The sequence below is a fragment of the Notamacropus eugenii genome, chromosome 3 (assembly GCF_028372415.1).
Source record: "Notamacropus eugenii isolate mMacEug1 chromosome 3, mMacEug1.pri_v2, whole genome shotgun sequence".
NCBI classification, from domain to species: Eukaryota; Metazoa; Chordata; class Mammalia; order Diprotodontia; family Macropodidae; genus Notamacropus; species Notamacropus eugenii.
The window spans coordinates 398,490,154-398,518,072 of record NC_092874.1 but is presented as its reverse complement, the minus strand read 5'-3'; the positions used below and the strand labels follow the sequence as shown (position 1 = coordinate 398,518,072).

The following is a 27,919-nucleotide window of genomic DNA, read 5'->3' as shown; positions in this document are numbered from 1 at the left end:
AAGTTCCTTCTAGGTCATTAGCCCATCCTCAGCTTTGCTTGTCCTCAGACAAGAGCATCTTTCCTGGATGAGGGTTTGCTGCTAAGACCCATCACTGTAGTAGGCTTGCAGATGAAGCAAATGCAGCACCTGTTTTCCAAATGGAATTTTATCTTTCTTTAAAGTGGTTACTATTGGGAGAAATAGGAATGTGTGTGTATCTATGTATGTGTGCGTGTGTGTGTGAGTGCACATGCATATGCACACAAATGTGCATGTATATCCTAGTCAAGTGTCTATCAGGAGGCAACAGGATAGAGAGTACTGGACCTGGAGTCAGAAATGCCTGAATTCTTTCTATTTTGGACAGATCATTTAAAATCTCTCACCCTCAGTTTCTTCATCTGTAAAGTGGGGATAATAATAGCAACTAGTTCACAGGATGGTTCTGAATATCAAGAGAGACAATATTTCCAAAATACTTTGCCAACCTTAAAGTCTTATACAAATGCTTATTGCTATCATCATCATCAATATTTTCAGTGGATCATAGATTTAGAATTAAAAGAGATTTTAGAAGTCTCATCTTATCCAACCCCCTCACGTTATAGATGAGTAAAGTCAGGTAGAGAGAGATTAAGTGACTTTAAATCACTATGGTACTAAGTGGCAGGACTGGGGTTTGAATTGAGGTCCTTGGCTTCTTACTGGCTGGCTATTGGTATGTGAAGGGCTCCCAGCTACACTCCCTGCTGCTGAGAATTTGCTTCACCAGACTACCTAGCAACCTAAAACTCTGCCATTGGTCAACTCCTTTTCCTTTTAGCTAAGAAGGCAGAACAATGGATATAGTATTGGACTTGGAGGCAGGAAGACCTGAGTTCAAATCCAGCCTCAGACACTTATTAGTTGTGCAGCCCTGGGCAAGTCATTTATCCTCTCATAGCCTCAGTTTCCTCATCTATAAAATTGGGACGATAATAGCACCTACCTCCCTGGGTTATTGGAGGGATCAAATGAGATATTTATAAAGTGTTTTGCAAACCTCAAAGTGCTATGTAAATACTATTGTTATTAAATTGCAAATGCCATGAGGTCAGAGTGACAGCTCAAAATGTTTCTGGTTATTAACACCTCACAGTGAATTAGAAAGAACACAGCCCTATGAGAATGAGGTATGGTACAAGAAAGTTTTTATGGAAGGGCAGAAACATCGGGATCTTGCCTTAGAAAGGTAGGAAGGTTAAAGAGGTAGAATGGACCTCAAAGGTCATCTAGTCCAACTCTCATTTTGTAAGTGAGGAAATTGATATCCAAAGAGGTAATATGACTCTTCCATGGTCACACAGGTTGTAAATATAAAGGGAGGAATTTTAAGTCAGACCCTCTGACTTGTACTGCCATTGTACTACTTTGGGATACTGTATGGAAACGAGATGTTGGAAGTATGAAGGCACACAAAGCTTTGGAATAAGGGAAAGACAGGAGTGAAAAGGCACAGGAAGAACATGAAATTGCCCCAAACACAAGCTGTTTGTTTTGTTTTCCAAAGCAAATTTCATCACCTCACCACCAGTTACACCTGGCATTATTTGTAAATAATGTTTACATCACCTGTGCAAGTGTTCTGGTCTTCCAAACTCCTAGTGTCTTTACGCCCCCCACCCCAGCCTCCTTACTCCTTATGCTCAATATTCTACTGAATTATAAGCATCAGAGAAGGCAGAGAGTAGGAATGTTGCTTTCAAATGCTACACATTCAAACAGTCCTTCGTCCCAATGCAGTAAAAACCACAAGTATCTCCACAGATCAGATTTCTCTCTGATCTAACATCTACCACCACTTCCATTTTGAAGCCTCACTCTCTGTCTCAGCATAGCTCCTGCATTCCTGATGGGACTTTGGGGGCTCAGGACAATGTTGTTCCCTAAAAGGGCTTCCCATGGGGCTCAGGACAGTTGGTTATTTATCTTTTTTTTGTTGTTGTTCAGTTACAAGTTCCAAAACCTTCGCTTCTGCATCACCGGTGGAGAGGCCCTCCTCCCTGAAACCCTGCAAAAGTGGGAGATGGAGACTGGGCTGAATATCAAGGAAATCTATGGACAGACAGAAACCGTATGTGCTCTCACCTTTAGCTGTAGGCTGCATGACCCAAGAGTAGTTTTTAAAACTTGTTTCCAGAGTTTCTAGAAGGGAAAATAAACATTCATGCACTTATATCTTCTGAAATCCTACCTTGTCAGATATTCCTGCTTAGAGAGCACATTTGAACCAAATCAGGCAATTAGCTTAAAAGCCAGGTGCCAGTCAGGGTGGGGTTGAGATAAAGACATTCTTCACCATTTCTCTTTTCCTTTTTTGTTCTTTTGGCTTTAAAGCATTCAATGATACCTTTACCTAGCGTCTTCCTCCCCTGTCTGTCACATTTTGCTACTTCTCTCTCCCCATCTATCCACTGCTAGATCCTGAGACTGACAACAGAGAAGAAAAAAAGGAAGTACTTAACTGTTGATGACTTTGTGATATAACATCATCAATGAGTATGCACTTCATGGTATGCCTAAGGCTTTCAGCAACTTAAAGTGTAGCCCAATGCACAAGACCTTTGCTAGAGATGGACACAACAGAGAGGGATACAAATAGATGTGTAGAGAAAGTCACTCAGGTAGCTGATTTCTCCAGACCTGAAATGATTGGCCACAATAAGGTCTCACCTGGCTCCTTTGCTATCCCTCCTAACAAAGCTGGTTTTAGAGTCAAGGGCCAGTACTAACAAGGGCCAATAAAAGAACACTAGCTGGGGCTTATTCTATATTGATCTGTTGCCAATAATCAGCCACAGAATAGGAGAGAATGAGACTTGTTAACTTGGTATGCAGGTAATATCTTCTTACTCTCATAGATCAATTATCTCCTTGATCTTCTTATCTTCCATGTAATAATTTCCCACTCTTTCTGCCAGGGATTGTGTTGGTCAGTAGCCACCCATGTGACTGAATGTCTAAAGACATCTGAAGAGGAGCTACAGGTTGACTTAAAGACTGGCAAGGGCAGAAAGGACTGTGAGAAACATGAGTAGGGCTCATGACCATGTGTCAAAGCTCACATAACAACATTAGCAAGCACACTATCCCTACATCCCCCAACATGTTAACGATAATGGCACCTAAGCTTTGAGCATGTCGGATGTTACAGGTAAAGGAATGAATGACTGTCAACATGTAGGTAGGATTTGAGAGGCTATAGAAAGGTCTGCCTTAGTCTCTGAAGTTTCACTATTATCAGTTCATTTGAGGAAATCTTGAATAGTCTAGTCTTACAAAATCTCCTATTAAAATCCAGATATCTCTAGAAAGTCACCCTAAGCTTTTATTAACAAGTTGCATCAACTTATATAGCTTTCCCATCTACCCCTTCCTTTCTGCTCTCAGTTTAACCATCCTGGTTCAAGTATTCACTACTTTTTGCTTGAATTAGTTTAACCTAATAATAATAACTAAAATGGAAACAATTTTTTAGGTTAGCAAAGACTTTACAAATATTATCTGATTTTATCCTCACAACAAGCCTGGAAAATAGGTGTTAAAATGATCTCCATTTTCTCAGAGGAAACTGAGAGAAACAGGGGTTAAATGACTTGCCCAGGGTCATACAGCCACTAAGTGTCTGAAGCTAGAGTTGCACTCGTCTTCCAGACACTAGCTCCAATTCTTTATCCAAAACAGCATCTTACTGTTCATTTTAATCCATCTTCATGCCTCCACCCTCTCCCCTCTCTAATCACATAGCTGACATATTAATCTGTCTAATGTATAGATCTGAACACATTTCTGCTCAAAAATTAATAGTAGCCCCTCATTGCCTTCTAAATTGAGAGCAGTCGCCTTAGCCTGGAATTCAAGTCTCTCATTTATTTTTAGCATTTACTTCTTAAATTTTGAGTTCCAAATTCTTTCCCTGTCTCCAACTCCTCTCCTACCCATTGAGAAAGCAGGTAAAATGATATCAATTATATATGCTAAGTCATGCAAAACCTATGTCCATATTAACCATGTTGAAAAAAAGAGCACTCACAACATGACTAATGTGGAAGTATATTTAACATGATTGTATGTGTATAACCTGTATCAGATTGCTTGCCATCTTAGGGAGGGAAGAGGGAAAGGAAGAAGAGAGAAAATGTTGAAAATCAAAAATCTTATAAAAATTGAGTGTTGAAAACTATCTTTACATGTAATTGGAAAAATAAAATACTACTTACTAGGGAGAAAGCAAAACAAAAATAAAGTGTACTACTTGACATCTATCAGATTGGCTAATATGACAGAAAACAAAAATGACAACTGTTGGAGAAGATGTGGAAAAACTGGGATATGAATGCATTATTGGTGGAGTTGCAGCTTGATTCAGTCATTCTAGAGAACAATTTGGAACTATGCTCAAAGGGCTACAAAACTGTGCTAACCCTTTGTCCCAGCCATACCACAGCTAGGTTTGTATTCCAAAGAGATTTTGCAAAAAGAGGAAAAGGAAAAAAAATATTTATAGCTGCTCTTTTTGTGGGGGCAAAGAATTGAAAACTCAGGAGAATTGGAGAATGACTGAACAAGTTGTGGAATATGACTGTGATAGAATAATATTGTACTATAAGAAATAACTAACAGCATGGTTTCAGAAAAACCTGAGAAGATTTATATGAACTAATACGAAGTGAAGTGAGCAGAACCAGGAGAACACTGTACACAGTTAAAGGAATATTGTACAGTTATCAACTGTGAATGACTTAGCTTTCTCAGCAACACAATGATTCAAAACAATTCTGAAGGCCTTCTGATGAAAAATGCCATCCACCTCCAGAGAAAGAACTGATGGAATGTGAATGCAAATCAAAACATACTTTTTCTACTTCTTTTTTTATCCTTGGGTCTTTTTTTGACTGTGCTTTCTTTTGCAACATGACTAATATGGAAATATGCTTTATGTGACTGCACATGTATAATTTTTTTCAAATTGTTTGACTTCTCAAGGATGGAGGAGGCAAAGAGTGGAGGAAAAGAATTTAGAATTCAAAATTTTAAAAATGGCTGAAAATTTAAAAAAGAAAAGAAAAAAATGAAAATAGTATACTTGAATCTGCTCTCAGAGTTTATCAGTTCTCTCTCTGGAGGTGAACAGCATTTTTCATCATGTCTCTCCACAATTTAAATCCAACGTATTTTTCTAATCTGACCTATCTATGCTGGCAAGGTAGCATAGTGGACATGTCAGACACTTGTTAACTATGTGACCTTGGACAAGTCCCAAACTCTTTAGACCTCAGTTTTGTTGGATTTGACTTCCACTTTAGATACATGATCCTATTTCCTCTTCAGCCAAACTGAACAAACTACTTGCTATTCCCTGAACCAATCCAAATTTTTTCTACCTCTGGGTCTGTGTTCCATCTGTTTCTTATACCTGATGTGTCCATCTCTGTCAGTTGAATTGATATTTATTTCAAGACTCAACTCAATGACCACCTCGTCAATGAAGTTTTCCCTCATCTGTTGTGGTCAATTTCTCCCAACCAAAAATTATTCTTCTTCCACTTCATATTTCTCATGCGTTTTCAAACTCTACCTGGTTACTTCTGCTCCCACCTTCTCTCCCTTACAAGACTACTAAACTTTGAAGTGTGTGTTAGAGAGAGACAGAGAGAAAATAAGATAGAAAGAAGGATTGAGTGAGGGAGGGAAGGAGGGAAAGAAGGAAGTAAAAGAGGGAGGGAAAGAAAGGAGGAGGGAGCAAGGAAAAAAGAAAGGATGGAAGGAGAGAGAGAGAAAGGAAGGAGGAAGAGGAAGAGGGAGAGAGAGAAGAGAGAGAGAGAGAGAGAGAGAGAGAGAGGAGGGAGGGAACAAGGCCTTCTTTGTCAGGCCCCATGCTAAGCACTGGGGATGAAAATACAAGCAAAAATATACACTGCAAACTTAGGGATTTTACCTTCTATGGGAGAAATAACACCCAAGGAAGAGCTAGCAAGCAGCAGATGGTATAAGGCCGATAGCCAGGAGATGGAGAAGTCTAGAGAGTAAGGAAAAGAGCCAAGCGTAAAGTGAGTAGAGCCTGAGAAACTCATGACATGGTTATGGTGGTCAGAGCCAGAGACTATACTTTGGGTTGTGGTTTTTTTTTAACCCTCCCCTCACTGCTGTCTTGAGCACAGTATTTTGCCCATAAAACACCCTGAGTAAGTAATGTAACACCAATGCAAAACCCATAGCAGCTGCTATGAATATGTATACATATTTCCAGGGTAGATTCACAAAATATAAATTCTCTTTCTCAAAGGCAAAACCAAATTATTTAGAACATCACTATTAGGATAACAAGAGATAAGATTTAGCAAGGTACTCATTACCAGTCCAGAGAGTGCTGCCATCTTTAGCATTCTTTCTCTTAGGCCTCCCCACAAACAAGTTCCCCTAGGCTAGTTTCTCTCTCTCCTCTTTTTTTTTGTTGGGCAAGTTCCTCTCACGATGGGCTCCATGGGACTCAGGCTATATCACAGCTGTGAGCTGGGCCAGGGCTCAAAGCAGGTCACATAGGCCTATTAATGGACAGGGAAGATCTTCCTATTCCATTAACATTACAAGTAATAACTCATGTTTTATAGAATGTTATGGTTACAAGTCACTTTACACATGGTAAGAGCTCTTATTTGGTCCCACCTTTGAGATAGATAATTCACATACTATCACCCTCAACAGAAACAGAGAGAAGCCAGCATGTATTAAGGAAAGAGCACTGGCTTCAGAATCAGAGAAAATGGGTTTAAATTCTGCCTCTTTCACTTACCACCTGTACGAACAGGGGCAAATCAATTAACCTAACTTGTCTATCAAATGAAGGGGTTGGATTCAGCTTCTGGGGTCTAGTCCAGTAATAGTAATAATAATATAAAATTGAAGGTTTCTAAATATCTTTACAAATATCGCATTTGATCCTCACAGCAACCCTGGGAGACAGGTGCTATTGTGATACCCATTTTACAGTTGAGGAAACTGAGGCAGACAATGGCTATGACTTACCCAGGATCACACAGCTACTAAAATGTCTGAAACTGGCTTAAAACTCATGTCTTCCTGGCTCCAAGTCCAGGGTTCTATCTTTTGTCAACCAGCTCTACTATCCTATGACATCCATTTTAAAGATGGAAGGCCTGAAATTTAAAGGAACAACATGATTTGTGCTAGGTCACACAATTACTAAGTGGCAGAGTCAGGACTGAAACCCAATTCTTCTGACTCCAAGCCCAATGTTCATTCTGCCTCACTATATGGAGTCTTTCAGTGTTTATGGAATTGATCTAAATTAGTCCTGAATTCTTAAGTATGGCTAATTTTTCCATGTTGATTTCCAGCTGTGAACTCTAGATGAAAGTCAGGCTTTAAATGAATGGCACAATAGAAGACAGTTGGTGAAAGAAGGGTGGGGAATGGGGTAGGATACCAAGAACAAGAGGAGGGCATTGGAAATGAGGTAAAAGAGACAGACTTCACCAACTTCACAGGCGTGCCTGGGCCAGAAAAGAGTCTCTCTTGCGGGACTGTCTATTATAGCAACACCATCCCTACCCTCACATATGTTCCATTTCACTGTATTTTCACAGGGCATCGTTTGCAGGTCTAACATAAAGGAAAGCACACCAGGTTTCATGGGAAAGGCAATATCAAGTTATGACGTCCAGGTTTGTTGGCTCTTTTGTCCTTGGGTCCAGTTTGGACATTAGGGCTCTTCATAGATTCCCATGTCTAGAACAAGAGATTAGCTTCTTGTGGTCAGTTCTCTACAAGGCAAATGGTTTAGGGGACCTGTTTTTAAAGCATTCACTCTTTTTTAACCGTATTCAATAATGTTAATGGTCCATCTATCTCACCTACACCAGAAGTATAAAATAAAAGAAATTGAGGAAAATTCCAAGACCAGTGAATAACTTCTTACATACTACTGGAGTAGCTAAAGCAGTTCATATGGAACAATGGATAATCTAGTGATTTTTGATGTATCTATGTAGCCACAGATCATTCGAGTGTTGTTTTTTTTTTTTAATCCAATAGGAAAAGGGTTTAGAAGTGTTTGATCAGTCTGACAATGTAGATGATAAAGCAATTTAAGGTCACTTTCCAAAACAACATCTCTCATTTGCATGAGAAGGGAGCATGGAATGGGTAGTTGCTTTGTGTGGCATTCACATTCATTTTATGGGCCTCTTTTTCCAGATTATTGATGAGAATGGTAATGTACTGCCTCCTGGTACACAAGGAGAAATTGGCATCAGAATCAAACCTATCAAGCCTATTGGATTATTCTCTGGCTATGTGGTAAGGCATCACTTCTTTACTCTCCCTGTCTCTTTGTAGCTCATACAAGGAGAGAGAAATGTATGAAGGTGTCATACTCTCCTGAGCCCAACAAGCCTAGTAGGAAAGTTGAGCAACAGACTAGCTTCCCTTGGACCACAGATTCAGTGCTTAGGTGACCTAGGTAGGTAACTAATCTACTTCCTTCTCAGACCTTCAGGAAATTTCAGGGAAGAGATGAAGAATTCTGTTAGTACAAGATAGGAATTCTCAAGGATTAGCACTTGCTTGTGCTGCCCAATCCACCTATAAGAACCCTGTCTATTGGATCAAAACTCAGTAATCTTCAGTCTTCTCATCTCTGGACAAATTTGTGGCATCTACCAACTCCAAGCTGTCAATACTTCCAAGCTGTCATTGCTCACACTGGCTTCTTCGAACCAGAGCTGGCTCCAGTATACTTCTTATTTTAATGCACTACACCTTCAAATAAATGAGATTGTGCCAAGCAAGTATTAACAGTATCAGGTCAAGGAGGATGCTGCTACTTGGAGAATGGATGGAAATAATTAAGGAAAACTTCCTTTGGAGGACATGAGCTCTAAAATGGGAGTCAACACTAAATTCATGCCCAAAGTACATAAGTTCCTTGAGGGTAGGAGCTATCTGATTTTTGAAATTGTATTTCCAATAACTAATACAGTTCCTGGCTCAGAGTAAATGCTTAATTAATACTTCATGATTGTTTAATTGGTTGAGGGTGAGCACTGTTTCATTTTTGCCTTTGTATTCCTAGTGCCTGGCACATAGTAAGGGCTCAATAAATGTTTGTTGATTAGCCAATTAATTGGTTGAGGACAGATACTGACTTTATCTTTTGTCTTTTTTCCCCATTGCCTAATGGTGTCAGTTCCTAGCACATAGTAGGCACATAATGAATGATTGTGGATTAATTTGAATCCCTAGAAGCCAGGTCTGTGTTACAGATTAATTGGAATCTCTGAGGCTTTCCCCCATTTCAATCCATTGACTTGAGGGGAGAGAAAGTGACATTCAGGCTGTGCTAGTCAAGCTTGGGCACAGGCTTTCCTGGAACGCTAACCTTTCCCCAAAATATGATCATCAGGACAATGCTGAGAAAACAGCTGCCAATATCACGGGGAACTTCTGGCGCACAGGGGACCTTGGAATCATGAACAAAGATGGGAATTTCCAGCATATTGGGAGAACTGATGATGTCATCAACTCAAGGGGGTGAGGTTTGGTTCTGGAAAATTCGAGGAGGGTGATTTGGGGTTTCAGAATGATTGAACCAGGTGGTACTGCAAGGAACATGAGTTTGGTTGGGGGCAAACAGACATGAAAGCAAAAGTGCCCTATCACAGATCTCAGGATACTTTTTGTTTCCTAACCATTTGGTTCTGAACCTATTGAAACCTTAGGAATTCAGGTGGCTCTTTAAACATATCAGTGGATAGGTTAAAGCAGTAACCTAGAATGCTGTAAAATTCAGTGGATTTTAATCTGTCTATGCAATTAAATCACTCATTTTTTAATATATAGTTTATTTATGTTTCAGTTCTTAACATTCACTTCCACAAGAATTTGAACTCAAAATTTTCTCCCCATCTCTCCCCACACCCCACCCCAGGACAGCATGCACCCCATTCACCCATTCCTCTAATCTGTCCTCCCTTCTATTACCCACCCTTCTTCCATCCCCCTTCCCTTCTATCTTCCTGTAGGGCAAAATTGATTTCTATACTCCATTGCCTGTATAGCTTAATTTTCAGTTGCATGCTAAAACAATTTTTAACATTCATTCTTAAAGCTTTCAGTTGCATATTCTCTCCCTCACTCTCCACTCACCCTCACTGAGACACTGAGCAATTCAATATAGATCATACATGTGTAACAATGCAAAGCACTTCCATAATAGTTATGTTATAAAAGACTAACCACATTTCCCTCTGTCCTATCCTGCCCTTCATTTATTCTGTTCTCTCCCTTGACCTGTCCTCCCACAATAGTGTTTGTTTCTGATTATCCCCAAATTTGCTGTGCCTTATACTATCTCCCCCTTGGTTCCTGCAAGGTAAAATCGATTTCCATATCTAATTGAGTATGTGTTATTCTCTCCTTGAGCCAAATCCCATGAGAGTAAGGTTCAATTATTTCCTTTCATCTCCCCCCTCTCCCTCTCCATTGTAAAAGCTCTTTCTTCCCTCTTTTATGAGATAATTTGCTACATTCTACCTCTCCACTTCTCTAAGTACTAATACATTCCATTCAACAGGAAATTTTATTTTTTTAGGTATTCTCCCTTCATATTCAGCTCTCTCTGTGCCCTCTGTCTATGTATGTATGTATATAAACACATATATACATACACACATGCATCTATGTACATATACATACCTACACATATATAATATTCACATACATGCATATCCATGCACACCTACATATATATATATATATATATATATATATATATATATATATATATACACATATACACTCACACATAGGAATTCAAACAGTTCAACTTTAGTGAGTTCCTTAATGCTTCTCTTTCCTCTTTATCTTTTCATGTTTCTCTTGATTCTTGTATTTGAAAGTCAAATTTTCTATTCAGTTCTGGTCTTTTCGACAAAAATGCTTGGAAGCCCTCTATTTCATTGAAATTTCATTTTTTCCCCTTAAGTATTTATTAAACTCAGTTTTGCTGAGTAGGTGATTTTTGGCTTTAATCCTAGCTCCTTCAACCTCTGGAATATCATATTCCAAGCCCTTCAATCCATAGCATAGAAGCTACTAAATCCTGTGTTATCTTGATTGTGTCTCCACCATACTTGAATTGTTTCTTTCTGACTGACTATGATATTTTCTCCTTGGAACTCTGGAATTTGGCTATAATATTCCTAGGAGTTTTCATTTCGGAATCTCTTTCCGAAGGTGATTGGTGAATTCTTTCCATTTCTATTTTACCCTCTGGTTCTTGAATATCAGAGCAGTTTTCCTTGATAATTTCTTGGAAGATGATATCTAGGCTCTTTTTTTGATCATAGTTTTCAGGTAAACCAATAATTTTTAAATTCTCTTTCCTGGATCTGTTTTCCAGGTCAGTTGTTTTTCCAATGAGATATTTTACATTGTCTTCTATTTTTTCTATTCTTTTGGTTTTATTTTGTAATTTCTTGGTTTCTCATAAAGTCATTAGCTTCTATCTGCTTCATTCTAATTTTTAAAGAGCTATTTTCTTCAGTGAGCTTTTGAACCTCCTTTTCCATTTGGCTAATTCTGCTTTTTAAAGCATTCTTCTCCTCATTGGCTTTTTGGACCTCTTTTGCCATTTGAGTTAGTCTGTTTTTAAAGGTGTTATTTTCTTCAGCATTTTTTGAGGTCTCATTTAGCAAGCTGTTGTTGACTCGCTTTTCATGATTTTCTTGCATCACTCCCATTTCTCTTCCCAATTTTTCCTCTACATCTCTCACTTGATTTTCAAAATCCTTTTTGAGCTCTTCTATGGCCTGCAATCATTGTATATATTTTTTGGAGGTTTTGGACATAGAAGCCTTGACTTTTATGTCTTCCTCTGGTGGTATACTTTGTTCTTCCTCATCCAAAAGGATGGAAGAAAATACCTGTTCACCAAGAAAATAACCTTCTATAGTCTCATTTTTTCCCTTTTTTTTTTTTTGGACATTTTCCTAGCCACTTACTTGACTTTTGAGTTCTTTGTCAGGTGTAGGGTACACTCTGGGGACCTGTAAGTTCTCAGTTCCTCCAAAGTGGCACAATCAAGGAAGAGAAGTTAACTCCTCTCCTTGCCTGTGCTCTGGTCTGTGAGCAACCACAAGCATTCTTATCTGCCCAGGATGTACGAGTAGGATTCCCTCTCCACAGTCAAGTCACCACCAGCTCCACCATACCAGCATTCTTCTAGGACTGTCACTCAGAACTGAGACCCAGATCAGCTGCTCAATTCCCCCAGGTCTTTAGGTCAAGGGCTCCAAAAGTGGATGCTGCTACCCTGGGGCCAGAGAGCACTCCCTTCTCTCAGGTGAAAGAACTTTCTTACTGATCTTTGAAGCTGTCTTTGGCATTTGTATGTTTAGAAATCTGGGAACCACAACTGCTACCCATGATTCCATGCCCTGAAGCCTACTCCAGTCCTGTCCACATTGCCAAGGCTGGGCTGTACTCTGCTCTAAGCCCAGTGGTATCCCACATTTCCTGTTGGATTTCCAGGCTGTCTTGGCCTGAAAATCTGTTTCACTCTGTTGTTTTGTGGCTTCTGCTGCTCTAGAATTTGTTTAGGGTCATTTTTTACAGGTTATTTTATGGGTTATGTGGGGAGAGCTAGAGCAGGTCTTTCTTTCCTCTGCCATCTTGGCTCTGCCCCCTAAATCACTCATTTTTAAAAAGAGAAATCCAATATGAAAGAGGTTGAAAGATTTTATTCATATTGATAATGTAGATGGGAAATACAGAAGTCTTTTTCACATTGACTCTCTGATATGGCCACACAGAGTTTAAAGTCACTAAAAATATATATTTTTCATTTGTAACAAAAAGGGAATGTAGGAGAGTGGAACTGACTTTGGAGTCCAAAAGACCTAGGTTTAAGACCTCTGATATACATTGGTTGTCAATCTTGGTCAGTCATTTAATCTCCCTCCTATGTAACTCTTCATAAAATTGCAAAATAGTTGGCAATCTGCATTAATAGAAGCAGTTTCACTACACTGACAAAATCACAAATTCATAACCCTTTCACCAAAGAGAAAAGCATGAATCATCCACATAATAGAGAAGTCATGAAAGCCATTGCATTCAACCTGTTTGCAAATACAAGAAATTCTCCAAAAGGTAGCTTTAGACCTGAGAAAAAGTGAGACAAAATGAAGTACTGGGTGATTTGCAAAAAAATTGCTGATCCTGGAGAATGGAGATCTAGATTCTATTGACATTAACTACCTGTAGCCTTGGGCATAACCAATTCCCTTTTGCGGGGGGTGGAGGTGTGGGGAACTTAATTTCTTTATCTGTAACATGAGAAGCTGTATTATAAGATCCTTAGGGTCTCTTCCATCTCAAAAGTTCTCTAACACTGTATAATTTCTCCTAAATCCAAGAGAAGGATTGGTAAAATATGGATCATTGAATAAATATGGTGACCTAGACCCAAAATTTTTCTTTGACGAGTCATTATGTAAAGGAGAGGAATGTTCATTGTCCCCATAGAGGACAGCAATAAGCTTAACCTGAAGTTGGCTATCACACACACACACACACACACACACACACACACACACACACACACACACACACACACAAGCTTCAGGCAAGGAGGATTATCCAAACCCTACTAGAATGAATGACTGAGAAAAGTTTTAGAAAGATTTTTTTCTCTGAAGGTCTTCAAAATAGAGTGAAAGTTCCTAGGCAATTGACTTGCATGACTTGTCAATTTCTCTTTTTACCATCAGGATTTGTTAAATAAGATAAAGCATCCAGTAGCAAGAGGTAGTGTCTCACTGATGACGTTTCTCTGGAGCACAGCAATATACACAGCTTTCTCACATCTTCTAGGAACTCTAGGCAGCAAAAAGGTTATTCTAAGGCAGGTGGCAGATTGGAAAGGGAACTTGCAACTATGGAAGACATAGCCTCCTTCCTCTTCATTGAAGGTAGACTCAAAATCCAATCCCTCTTTCAGGTATCGAATTGGTCCCGCAGAGGTAGAAAATGTCTTGAATGAGCACCCAGCTGTGGCAGAGTCAGCAGTAATCAGCAGCCCAGATGCCAACCAAGGAGAGGTAAGAGGCAGGCTGCAGCAGAACATGAGGGATGGGCCCCAGCAATGCCTTTATTGGTCTGGGGCTGTCACACTATTAGTAGTATGAGCAGTTTATTGATTACAAAGTACCCATTTCATGATGTACCCTGCATAGGAGCCAGAGAGGAAGGGATCAAAGAACTAAAGGACAAAGTTCCTACCCATGGTAATTCAAAAAAGACAGAACCAATACGAAGGGTCATAATCACAAGGGGCAGCTTGAGTCCAGGATGACTTAAAGAATATACATGGAATCAAGCGGGTCAGAATTCAGAAAATGGCCATGTGCAAGCAATCCTTTAAGAGTCATTATGTCCATAGTGAAGGGTATTAAGTCTCATAAGACACTTAATAAGTCTCTTAATAAGACTCATAAGAGACTTAAGGGCATAAGAGCAGTCTAGTCTTCAAGTATTTTCTTTTCATCTTACTTTTGTTAATGTCTTTAGTTTTTTACACCATGTTTAGTTAGGTTCCATAAATGTGAATTATTAATCCACTGATGTGGTCACACATATTTGTATTTTGTATATTATTTGTATTCATTAAAAATTAAAGTTTCATAAAACATGGTGATTATCTCCAACCCAACGGAAATGTGCAGTGTGAATTCAAATAACGCAAATACTTAAGAAGAACTTATTGTTTGCACTAATTAGCACCTTCCTACATTTACAAATATATCAAAAAAGAGATTAATAAAATTAAAGAAAAAAGACAATATTAGGAACTGGCTTTGAAAATTAAATAAACCATGAGCTCATTTGATTTTTAAATAGAAAAACCAAATTATTAGTATGAAAAATAACTCATAAAGAAAAAGTAAAGGAAATTATGAGAAACTATTTTGCTCAACTGTGTGCCAATAAAACTAACAACTTAGACAAAACAGATGAATTAACAGAACAAGAATCATGAGTTTAAGTAACCCAATTTCAGAGAAAGAAATTGAAAAGCTAAATATATCTCTTATATTTCTTCTACCATGGAAATATCTCTTTTAACAATGATTAAAAATAAAGAGGAAAAAAATAGTGCAGTAAAACTAACCTACATATCAACCATAACCCAATACATACAACAGTACGCTCAATATTTCTCACCCATAGTACCCCCCGATATAATAGTTTTCATATATTTGAAGAGCTGTCCTTTATAAGAGGAGCTAAACCTGTTGCTCTTTGGCAGTAGGAGCAGTAGTTGGAAGTTGTAAGAAGCAAATTTAGCCTTGATTTCAGAACAATCTTCTTAACAATTAGAGCTATCTTAAAAAGTGGAATAAACTGCCTCAAGTATAGTGGATTCCTTCTCACTGGAAGTCTGACTGTGCAACCACTTAACAAATATACTATAGAAGAAGTCATGGCTTAGCCAAGAGGGCCTCTGAGGAGTGTTCCAATTCTGAGATTCTGCCACTCACCAAGGAAAGCTGTAACAAAATACATGGAAGAATTCCAGCTTCACAAGTAAAAATGCCAAGGAAATAGGGAGGACAAAACAAGAAGGAGCAAGAGGATAAAAGAAGGAAAGGAGAAAATACTTTCCTGACTGATATATTTCATTTACTTATCCAAGGAAAGCTCTACCTAGTCTAAAACAATTTTTTGAGCCCAGACCTGTAATGGCATTGATGTAGGAAACTCCCAATGAAATATACAAATGGTGTACATTAGTCTTTGCCCAAACTCCTTCACTTACTTTCCTCCCTATCAAAGATATTCCTCCTACATTGCACAATCATGTTGTTCTTATTGGTCCTACTAATGAGTTCTTCTTGAGGATATCTACCTCTGATGGAGGTGGTAACAATAGCAGTCATAATAGGAATGATAATGGAGGCAATGGTGGTGGTGGTGGTAGTGGTGCTGACACAGAGTCATGATGAGGACAGTCATGGTGGAAGATAACTGATGATGGTAGTGGTAATGGTGGCGCTTATGATGGTCAGGATTCTGGAAGTCAAGATATTAACTATCATGGTATTAGTGATGATGACAGCCATGGTGATGGTAGTACTTATGATGGTCATGATGGTGATAACCATGGCAGTGACAATGGGTAGTAATGGTAATGATGGTGGTCATGATAATGGCAAGTCATCATGATGATGACACATGATTCCAGTGAAGGGATATTAATAGTAATTAAGGTGATAAATTTTTTCAACAGTATGTTTTTATTTTGTGCTTAACAGCAATAAACTTTTATTACCCTGTACTTTTCCTGTAGGTAGTAAAGGCATTTGTGGTACTGAACCCTAAGTTTGAGTCCCATGAGCGGGATGAACTCATTCGAGAGCTACAGCAGCATGTGAAGACTTCAACTGCCCCCTACAAATACCCCAGAAAGGTGAGGCTTCTCTGAGTTTGTAGAAGAAATCATATCACTGTCCTCTCCTTTTTAGGGGTGAGTATCTTTGACCCACAAACTCTCCTGAACCACTCGACAAGAGGGACTAATGAATTAACTAATGAATTACATTGTCCTAGGTGTACTGAACAGTAAGGCCTATGGCTGATAACTATCCTTGAATTCAAGCCAATCACTGTTCTGTTTAGGGAGAAACAACACCAATATATATATATATATATATATATATATATATATATATATATATATATATATATATATATATATATATATATATATATATATATATATATATATATATATATATATATATATATATATATATATATATATGTATGAGAAGCATGACATGATCTCCAGTATTGCTTAATATATGACTCGGTGAAAAAACAAAGTCCTGTATGACAAGAGTTTATTATACTGTATGCACCAATCTATTCATGGATATCTTACACCGCAAGCACCCTGAGCCCTTTTATTGGCTCTCTCTTCATACACTTTATCAAAATCATTTTCATAATATCCTGGCAATGCATGATATGGTGCTGAGCTTTATCCAAGGGATATATCTAGGCCAATCCCTGCCTTCTACAAATGTCTAATATATGAAGACACTTAGAATTTCAGAAATATCCATAGACCTATGCATAATTGCTTTTCCCACAAAGTTGGTCATGAGAGAGAAAGAGAGAGAGACAGAGACAGAGACAGGGACAGAGAGAGACAGAGAGACAGAGGGACAGAGAGAGAAAGAGAGACAGAGAGAGAGACAGAGGGACAAAGAGAAAGAGAGAAAGAGAGAGAGAGAGAGAGAGAGAGAGAGAGAGAGAGAGAGAGAGAGAGAGAGAGAGAGAGAGAGAGAGAGAAACATGTGTCATCTTTCCCAAACAGGTGGAGTTTGTTTCAGCATTGCCCAAGACAGTCACTGGAAAAATCCTACGGGCTAAGCTACGAAAGGATGAATGGAAGCAAACAACTAGGACCTATGGTGTGCTCAGATCCCAATGATATTTTACAATGTGGTTCTCCATCCAAAAGAAGAACAGGGTGTCTTTCCTACTTCAACCCCTATTCTGGGACAAGCATAATCATTGATTAGCTAGACTACTCATTCAGATTCAGAGGTGACATTCATTAAATGATACTAACTCAAATAAAATGATACTTCCCTCAACCTCCATAGTCCCTATGACAATTATTCAAATCAGGAATATTATTCCCTGTCAGGAAGCAGGAACTCAAATCAAACTTCTAAGGCTTTGAGTAATCTTTTTTAACATAATAAAAAGTGCTTATCTAAAACCCAAAGCAAGCATTATACATGATGAGGAAACACTAGAATCTTTCCTAATCAATTCAGGACTAAAGCAAGGATGCAATCTTTCTCTGCTGTTATTTGGAAAGTCCTAGAAATGCTAGTGATAGCAATAAGAGGAAAGAAAGAAGTAGAAGGCATAAAGATAAGCAAAGAGGAGACAAAACAATACTTATTTTCTAATGAAATTATAATTAACTTAGAAAATCAAAGGGAATCAGCAAAAAAAAACCAGTCAAGACAATTAATAGTTTCAGAAAAGGTACAAGTTACAAAGTAAACCCACAAAAATTAATATTATTTCTATATAAGAACAAAATTCATGAGGCAACAATAAAAAAGTTAAATCTCATACAAAATATGTACAAAATGCATTAAATATTAAGGAATGAATCTATGAAAGCATATTAAGTGCTTGTACAGCTTCAATTACAAAATGATCCTTAAAGAATTAAAAAACAACTTTAATAACTAAAGGATATCCAGTGGTTGTGGTTGGATGGTATAAGAATGACAGTTCTGCCAAAGTTAATTAACAGATAACTATCCAATCAAACTGCTAAAGAAGTACTTGATGCTTTTCTTTTTCAATTTTAAGTGTTTCTTTTTTCCACCTCTGATCTCCCCATTCATTGAAGAAAAAAATGAAGAAAATTTGTAAGAAATATGTGCAGTCATGTAAGAAAAAACCTCACAATGCCCATAGCCAAAAAGCATCTTTAGTCTATCACCCTCTTGCAGGCAGTGAGTTCATCACTGATCTTTTGAAATAATGATTGGTCATAGAATTGATTAAAATTCTTATGTCTTGCAAAAGTGGTTGTCCTTATGAAGTTGTTATTGTATAAATTGTCCTCATATTTCTTCTATTCACTTTGTCAGTTCAGATAAGACTTCAAAGATTTCTCCAAAACTATCTCTTTGATAATTTTTATGGCATACTAGTATTTCATTATATTCATATGGCAGGTAGGTGGCATGGTGAGTAATAGAGTACCAGGTGTGGAGTCAAGAAGACCTGAGTTCAAAACTGAAGTCAGAAATTAGTTGTATGATCTGGGACAAGTCACTTAACCTCAGTTTCCTCAACTGTAAAATGAGGATAGTCATAGCACCTCTTTCAAAGTGTTGTTGTGAAGTGCAAATGAGATAGCATTTATTTTTTTTAATATTTATTAATTTATTTTTACTTTTTAATATTCATTTTCACAAAATGTTGAGTTCCAAATTTTCTCCCCATCTCTCCCCTCCCCCACCCCATAAACACCTTGCATTCTGATTACCCCTTCCCTCAATATGCCCTCCCTTCTATCATACCCCTCCCTTCCCTTATGCTCATCTTCTCCTTTTCTGTAGGGCAAGATTGATTTCTATACCACACTACCTGTATTTCTTATTTCCCAGTTGTATGCAAAAACAATTCTCAACATTCGTTCTTAAAACTTTGAGTTCCAACTTATCTCGCTTCCTCCCTCCCCACCCATCCCCACTAAGAAGGCAAGCAGCTCAATATAGGCTATATATGTGTAGTTTTGCAAAAGACTTTCATAATACTCATGTTGTGTAAGACTAACTATATTTCCCTTCATCTGCTCCCAATTTATTCTATTCTCTCTTTTAACGTTGTGCTCCCCAAAAGTGTTTATTTCTAATTACTCCCTCCTCCCATTTGCCCTCCCTTCTATCATCCCCCCACCCCACTTGCCCCTGCCTCCCTACTTTCCTGTAATGTAAGATAGATTTTCATACCAAATTGAGTGAGCCTGTTATTCTCTCCTTAAGCCAACTGTGAAAAGAGTAAGCTTCACTTTTTCCCTCTCACCTCCTCCCTTTTCTCCTCCATTGAAAAAGTTTTTTATTGCCTGTTTTATGAGAGATAATTTGCCCCATTCCATTTCTCCCTTTCTCCACCCACTATATTCATCTGTAATCCCTTAATTTGATTTTTTTAGATATAATCCCTTCTTATTCAGTTCACCCTATGCTCTCTGTATATATATATATATATATATATATATATATATATATATATATATATATATATATATATATATATATATATATATGTATGTATGTATATATGTATGTATGTATGTGTGTGTGTGTGTGTGTGTGTGTGTGTGTGTATATAAAATCTCCAACTACCCAAATACTGAGAAAAGTCTCAAGAGTTACTAATATTATCTTTCCATGTAGGAATGTAAACAGTTCAACTTTGGAAAATCCTTCATGATTTCTCTTTCCTGTTCATCTTTTCATGCCTCTTGATTCTTGTTTGAAAGTCAGATTTTCTATTCATCTCTGGTCTTTTCATCAAAAATGCTTGAAAGTCTTCTATTTCATCGAATTACTATTTTTTCCCTGAAGTATTATATTTAGTTTTGCTGGGTAGGTGATTCTTGGTTTTAATCCTAGTTCCTTTGACTTCTGAAGTATCCTATTCCAAGCTCTTCAATCCCTTAATGTAGAAGTGGCTAGATCTTGTGTTATCTTGATTATATTTCCACAATACTCAAATTGTTTCTTTCTGACTGATTGCAATATTTTCTCCTTGGCATGGGAAGTCTTTAATTTGGCTACAATATTCCTAGGAGTTTTCTTTTCAGATCTCTTTCAGGGGGTGATTGGTGGATTCTTTCAGTACTCATTTTGCCCTCTGGTTCTAGAATATCAGGGCAATTTTCCTTGATAATTTCATGAAAGATGATGTCTAAGCTCTTTTTCAATCATGGCTTTCAGGTAGTCCCATAATTTTTAAATTGTATCTCCTGGATCTCTTTTCCAGGTCAGTTGTTTTTCCAATGAGATATTTTACATTATCTTCCATTTTTTCATTCTTTTGGTTTTGTTTTGTAATTTCTTGGTTTCTCATAAAGTCATTAGCTTCCATTTGCTCCACTCTCATTTTTAAAGAACTGTTTTCTTCAGTGAGCTTTTGAACCTCCTTTTCTATTTGGTTATTTCTGCTTTTTAAAGCATTCTTCTCTTCATTGGCTTTTTGGACCTCTTTTTTTCCAGTTGAGTTAGCCTATTTTAAAGGGTGTTATTTTCTTCAGCATTTTTGGGTCACCTTTAGCAAGCTGTTGACTGGCTTTTCAAGCTCTTCTATGGCCTGAGACAACTGCATATTTATTTTGGAGGTACTGGATGCAGAAGCCTTGACTTCCTCTGACATTATGCATTGTTCTTCCTCATCTGAAAGAATGGAAGAAAATCACCAAGAAAGTAACCTTCTATAGCCTTATTTTTTTCCCTTTTTTGGGACATTTTCCCAACCAGTTACTTGACTTTTGAGTCCTTTGTCAAGAGGAGGGCATACTCTGGGAACTTGTAAGTTCTCAGTTCCTCCAAGGTGGCACAATCCTAGGAAGAGGAGTTTACTCCTCTCCTGGCCTGTACACTGGTCTGTTTTTCTTTTCTGCCCTGAATTGGTAAGTAATAGTATTCCCTCTCCACAATCACCTCCATTTCTGCCAGTGGTCTTCATCCTCACCCCAGGGACCAGCTCAGGGCTGAGATTCAGGTCAGCTGCTCAATTCTCCCAGGGGCTTTTTAGGCTGAGGGCTCCAACAATGTAACGCTGCTGCCACAGTTGCTGCTGCTGGCAGAGCCAGACCTTGTTCCCTTTCCCAGATGAAAAAGCTTTCTCACTGACCTTTGAAGCTTTCTTTGGCATTTGTGGATTGAGAGATCAGAGAACCACCACTGCTGCTGGGGATTCTGCCTCCAAGGCCTGTTCCAGTCCTGTTCCTGCTGGTGCCCAGCGGCCAAAGCTGAGCTGGGTTCTGTGGGCTGCACTCCACTATGTGACAGACCTTTCCTATTGGCTTTCCAGGCTACCTTGGGTTGGAAATCTCTTTCACTCTGTCATTTTGTGGCTTCTGCTGCTCTAGAATTTTTCTGTCATTTTTTTACAGGTATTTTATGGGCTGTGGGGGAAGAGCTAGAGTATATGTGTCTTTCTCCTCTGCCATCTTGGCTCTGCCCCCCCCCAAGATAATATTTATAAAGTGCTTGTTCAGTCAGTCCCCAGTTAATTGTAATCCCCTTAGTTTCCAGTTCTTTACCACTACAAAAATAACTGCTATAAATATTATTGTATATATGAGTCTTTTTCTTCTTTATTTTATCTCTTTGGAGTATAAACCTAATACTGGTATTTCGGGGTCAAAAGAAATATAATTTTTTAAAAGAAATTTTGGGCATAGATCAAAATTGCTTTCCCAAATGTCTGGACTAATTCACATCTCCATGAACTGTGCATCAATGTGTCCATTTTTCCTACAGTCTCTCCAATATTTGTCATTTTTCTTTTTTTTTATCATCTTTGCCTGTCTGAGGAGTATGAGGTGGAGCTTCAGTGTTGTTTTCATTTTCATTTTTCTAGTTATTGGTTATTTGGAGTATTTCTTCCAATAGTTATTGATAGTTTGGATTTCTTACTTTGAAAACTGCTTGTTCCTATCTTTTCACAGTTTGTTAGCTGCATAATAGCTCTATTTCTTAAAAATTTGGAACGATTCCTTCTTTATCAGAGAAATTTGCTGCAAAGATTTTTCCCCCAGTTAACTGTTTATGGATACTTTTCTGAACAGGACAATATAGTAACAAAATTCATTTGGAGAAACAAAAGATCTAAAATATTCAGGGAAATAATGAAAAAGTAAGAATTATAGGGAAATTCTAGACTTCAATCACTGAAATTATTAGATATTAAATGAACAGTTTTAAGTAAATCAATGTAACAGACTTGACAATGAGTTAAAAGACTATGGCCTAAGGACCAAATCTACAGGAGCATATTTTTGTACAGCCTTCAAACTATACTTTGTAAATAAAATAAAACTTTATTTTAAAATGTAAAAACTGGAGAATTTGGGGAAGATGGCACAGTAGGTCAGAAAATTTCAAGATCTCAAGATTTTTCTCCACAAAAGAAATAAAACAGTACCTCAGGGTGAACATAGAGCAGTGAAAATGAATGAGTAGGGGCAGAACAGGGGTCTCTCTGGGATAATCAGAGAAGATCTGAAGAAAAATTCCAGGAAGAGTTTTCATCTCTATGAACAGCAAACATCTCCAGGCTAGCCTGTTTAAACCCAGGGAAGCCCTGGGGTTAGCTGGGTTGGGAGGTTGCCTCAGCCCCAACCACAGAAATGTTTACCCTGGGACAGTGAAGGGAGTTGTCTGAGCTGGGGAAGATCAAAGGAACCTCTGCTGACCAGAAATACCAGATCCAGCCATGCTGCAAAGATTCAGTGGGGACAAAAAAAGAACCAGCATATATCTGGTGAGTATAGAAGCAATGGAGCAGGAACTGTGACTGAGGGCACTTACAGGAAGCTGGAGGTATTGGTTGGGGTTCAAGGTTAGAGGGAAGAACTGGAGGATTTGAGGCCAGAGGCACCATCCCCCATACCCCAGGAATAAAGGTGATTACAAAAGCTAAACTATTACCAAAAAATTCACAAGCAAAGTAGAAAGAATCCAAACATCAAGAGCTACTATAGGAATAGAAAAGACTGGGGTTTGTCTTTAGAGGAGGATACCAAAGAGTAATGTCAAATGGTCACCTGCCCAAAAAGAATTCATAGAAGAACTTTAAAAAGACTTTATATGAGAGAGATTGAAGAAAAACTTAAAATGAACAATCCAAGAAAAACAAGAAGATTATGAAAAGAAAGTCAACCAATTAGAAAACGAGATCCAGAATCTTAAGGAAGAAAATGACTCCTTGAAAATCAGAACTGGACAAAGGTAAACTAGAGACGTTACAAGAGATCAAGAAATAATAAAAACAAAATATAAAGAATGACAAAATTGAAGAGAATATGAAACATCTCATAAAAAATAGGTAATCTGGAGAAGCCTCTAGTGATACATACAAGTTGGAGAAAGCTGCCCTGGCTCCTTGTTTGCACATACCTTCACAATATTCTATAAAAGAAATAAAAGGTCATTTTTTCCCATCCTGTTTCTGTTTAATCTTCAGTCAGTCAATAAGCATGTATTAAGCACCTATTGTGTATTAGATACTGCTCTAAATGTTGAGGATAATATGAAAGACAAAAAACAAAAATAAAAACAGTCCCTGCTCTCCAGAAGCTCATAATATAATATGGGAGACAACATGTAAACAACTTTGTACACACAAGCTATATACAGGATAAAAGAAAAAAGTCAACAGAGGGAAGGCAGATTCAAAAGGGATCAGAGAAGGCCTCCTATAGTCTAGTTGTTAGTGGTCCTTCATTTTTTAAGAAGACCTATGGCATCATGGGGTGATGTCTTGATGAACATGAATTAAATTTAAGTGAGGCAGAGTTTCACAAAGTACAGAGCCATCAAAGCCCAATGGCTGATAAAAATCAGGATGACTGGTGATAACCCAGGGCGAAGTGAATAACCTTGGTGTCTCTGATATCTGGCCAAGCTCTAAGTGTTTCAAAATACCTGCTTCAGCTGTCTTTATGGCCATTTGATTAAATTAATATCATCTGCCCATTCCACTGGGGAAAAATCTTCACATGGTTGGTATAGACATCCCTCTAACTCACTCACAGGTTTGAGTTGGTTACCCTTAACCTGATTTAGCCTGTGTGCCAAAATGGTTTTACCCAGGTGTGGTCACTGTGTGTGCTACAGCTTCTTACAGCAAGGGGTGAGAGTTGAGCGCCAGGTGAACATCAAAAGTAGATAAGCAGCCCTGAAAGGCACTCAGCAAGCCCTCACACCAGAGGTGCTAGTCCTCCCTGAACACCCCATGCCATCTGTCTTTAATGAACCGTATTGGCTCCTCATTATAAAACTGCCTTTCTTAAAATATTTACAAACCACCCTTTTAGTAGTATAGTCTGTGCCAGAATCAAAGTTAAGTGCTCCAGCTTGAAGAGGTCTCTCTCTTTTTGGAAAATCATAACAATATTTGCCCTTTACTACTTCAGCAGCCCTCTCTCTATTCTCTAAAATATTTTAACTATCATCAATCACATTAACCAATTCTTTATATACCCTATAGTATAGAGCAGGAGTGGGGATTTGTTCTGTGAAGTTTGGATTCAGTCAAAGGGCTACACTTGAGGCCCTAAAGGGCCACATGTGGCCTCGAGGCTGCAGGTTCTCCATCCTTGGTATAGAGTATGGTATAGTATAGAACTCATTTAGAAGAATTAGATGCAATTTTACAGTTCAGAGAACCTCTCCATCATGACAAGAGCTGCAATCAGTTGAAACAATTCAAAGTGAGCCCAATGTACGTTCTTTTTGAATCTTCTATTACAGCTAAGTAATTGTGTTTTTGTTAAATGTTGAATGACCTAGAAGTATCTCATTTGGTCTAAACCTAAACTACGAGGGGATGTGGTTGAATCAGGCTAAGCCCATATCATGAAGTCTTTCAGATTCTAGGTCCAGCTTTGCATTCACTGTGCCAGACTGTTTGTCTGGCACATAGTAGGCACTTAATAAATGCTTGTTAATTGACTATCTTCAGGTATCATAAAATGCAAATGCTCTTGGGATATGATCTGAAAAATCAAGTGAATTGATTCATCAACAGTTTTCCTCTATGACAACTAGCTAAGAATAAGATAGAATAAGACTGTAAGATTGTGTTCTAGGACAAAAGAAATTAAAAAAGATCCTTTGCAAACAATTAGAGACCCCAAGTATGGGTCATTCTAGGAGCCTCCCTCAGTGATAAAATTAATAAAATATTCACTGAGGGAACTTTTTTAGGGTTAGTGAAGGCAGTTTCACACTAAAGTCAATCTTGAAGGTGATTGAAGGAAATGGAGACAGTTGGTGTGGAGAAGACTTGGGAGGAAATATGAAAGCCCTCTTCAAGTAACTGAAGGGTGGTGTAGCGCCAATGCAATATTCACAGCCTGACAGCAGCTATGAATATGCCAGCATACCTCTGAATTGCAAAATATAATAGACTCTCTATGTGGAAGACAGAATCAAAACATTTATTCAAACACCAGAAAGCTGAATCTTGTAGTGATAATGAATTTTTGCTTATTGTTCATATAATTTGGCTTCTTAATGGGAAGATCTTCTTCACCCATTAATGGGCCTGCTCATTAAGGGGAGTTTGATTAGGGAAGATTTGTAGGAAGGCCCACACCTTTCTAATGAGGCAGTGGTTCTCAAGGGTTGCGATGCCCTCGGACTATAAAAAAATGTATAAATACTCTGAGGGTGGGGTTTTACTTTGGGATTTACTGACTAGAAGTGTTTTGTTTGGCCAGACTAGACTCTGGGAAGCTGCTAAGGAGTCCCCTGGCTTAGAAAACCCAGATGTTGGTGCTTCCCTTTCTGATAACTATGTATGTATTGCCAGACAGTAATCTGTCAATCTGTGTTGTATGTCTGACAGTTTGGAAGTGCTGTCTGTTGATTTAGATTTCTCTTTATTTTCTCTGAAGTTTAGGATGCTGATTTTATCCCCTGAACTAGGTGAATGATATATGTGCTTGATTAAATGATACTGTTAACCCCTCAAAAGTTGCCTTTCCTTTTATGAATGCAAATCTAAGAACCAGCGATAGTGGACTCCCCTACGTATGTTGGGGTGCTTACTGATACGAATCCCAACACCAGAAAACCAAATCCATGACAGCAACAAAGAAATCTATATACAATAACAATGCAGGACGTATCCCCACCCCAAGCCATTCCTCTAGGATTCACACAAACCATCTCCCTTAAACAAAGTCACAAACAAGTTCTCCTACTCACACTAGTTGCTGCCTGTTCTCTCTTGTCCAACTCTGACTGTTCTGACTCACTTTCTGCTCCACCTATTGAGCAAACTTCTCCCACCACAGGCTCCATGTGATTCAGACTTCCATGTGACCCAGGCAGGTCACATGGACCTATTCATGGATGAGGAAGATCTCTTCATTCAAATTACCATTACAGGCAGTCATGTGGAAAGGGAATTAGATTCATTCTATTTGACCTCAAAGGCCAGAACTACAAACACAAACTGCAAACAGAGAAATTTAGGCCTTGATGCAAGGAAAACTTGTGAACTTTTGAATAATTAGAGCTGCCCCCAAATGGAATGTGCTGACTTGAGAGTGGTTGGTTCTCCCTAGTTAAAGGTCAACCTTTAAAAAACTAAAGGTTAGATGACTAGTTACTGGGAATGTTTTATTTTTAATTCTTTGCCAAATATAATGTCAACCTGAAAGTTTGGTTAAAAGAGGCAAACAGGCTAAATTTATACTGTTTATTCCCTTAAAGCTAGCAGTTACATGATCATGGAGCCAGAAGGAAATTTTTGGCTAACTGATACAAGATACTGATACAGGCTTAAATATACTTTACCATGAGAAAGGAATTTTCTTAGTTGTATAAGTTATAAATTCAGTGAGACAAGGCAATTAACAAAGTAGAGTCAGTTGGAATTTATGATCCCAGGATGTCTGTTTTTCTCTGTCTCCACATGTCAAGATAAGAATTCCACCACTCTTGTTGTAGGCATCCAGTCATGAACAGGTCTTTAAAGTTTATGACACAAAAACAGGCATTTCCACAGCAAAGCAAAGGCATCTGGTTGGTTAGTTCAGACTGTGACCCTTATTAAAAGTCCAAAAATGATATTAAATGTTATCATTTCGTCCTTTTGGTCAAAGGCAAGCCAAAGGTTTCACCTGTAGACCAAAGAAGGTATAGAAAACTTCTCTCTTCCTCCGGAGCAGTGCGGGGTGGGGGGGGGGGGGGGGGGGGGAGTCTTAAAAATCCTTATCTAAGTGAATTCAACTTTTTCCAAACCACTTAGGAGCCACTAGAGATAAGGTCAATTTCTTTGTTAGATGGAATCTACCTCATGGGGTAAGTGGGGAGATGGGAGGAGTTACTTTTTCCCTGTGGCTGGGCATCCCAAGAGATGGACAACCACTGCAGAGTGATTGCAAACAAGCAAAAGAACCAAGCTGCAAGGGGGATCAAGGTAAGGAGCATAAATCTACTCAAGATATAACTAACCAGCCCTGGATATGCAAGGGACTCAGGTAGGGAGAGAGCTGTTCTTCGTGTAGGTCTGGTTCAGACTCTTAGGA

At 38.3% G+C, this 27,919-nt stretch overlaps 2 protein-coding genes across 2 annotated transcripts in view; both read left to right on the top strand.

Annotated features, from left to right (window-relative positions):
* Positions 1 to 18,665, top strand: part of LOC140497244 (acyl-coenzyme A synthetase ACSM2A, mitochondrial-like) — a 37,261-nt gene extending 18,596 nt beyond the window's left edge. Inside the window, exons 9-15 of the mRNA XM_072597966.1 lie at positions 1,972 to 2,095; positions 7,629 to 7,706; positions 8,239 to 8,340; positions 9,446 to 9,573; positions 14,045 to 14,144; positions 16,394 to 16,513; positions 17,426 to 18,665. Coding sequence (XP_072454067.1) covers positions 1,972 to 2,095; positions 7,629 to 7,706; positions 8,239 to 8,340; positions 9,446 to 9,573; positions 14,045 to 14,144; positions 16,394 to 16,513; positions 17,426 to 17,542 — 769 coding nt within the window. The 3' untranslated portion in view covers positions 17,543 to 18,665. The remainder of the gene's footprint in view (positions 1 to 1,971; positions 2,096 to 7,628; positions 7,707 to 8,238; positions 8,341 to 9,445; positions 9,574 to 14,044; positions 14,145 to 16,393; positions 16,514 to 17,425) is intronic.
* A 9,052-nt stretch (positions 18,666 to 27,717) lies between these two features.
* LOC140497246 (acyl-coenzyme A synthetase ACSM1, mitochondrial-like) overlaps positions 27,718 to 27,919 on the top strand; it is a 53,866-nt gene continuing 53,664 nt past the window's right edge. The window contains exon 1 of the mRNA XM_072597968.1: positions 27,718 to 27,810. The gene's annotated coding sequence lies outside the window, so the exon portion shown is untranslated. The remainder of the gene's footprint in view (positions 27,811 to 27,919) is intronic.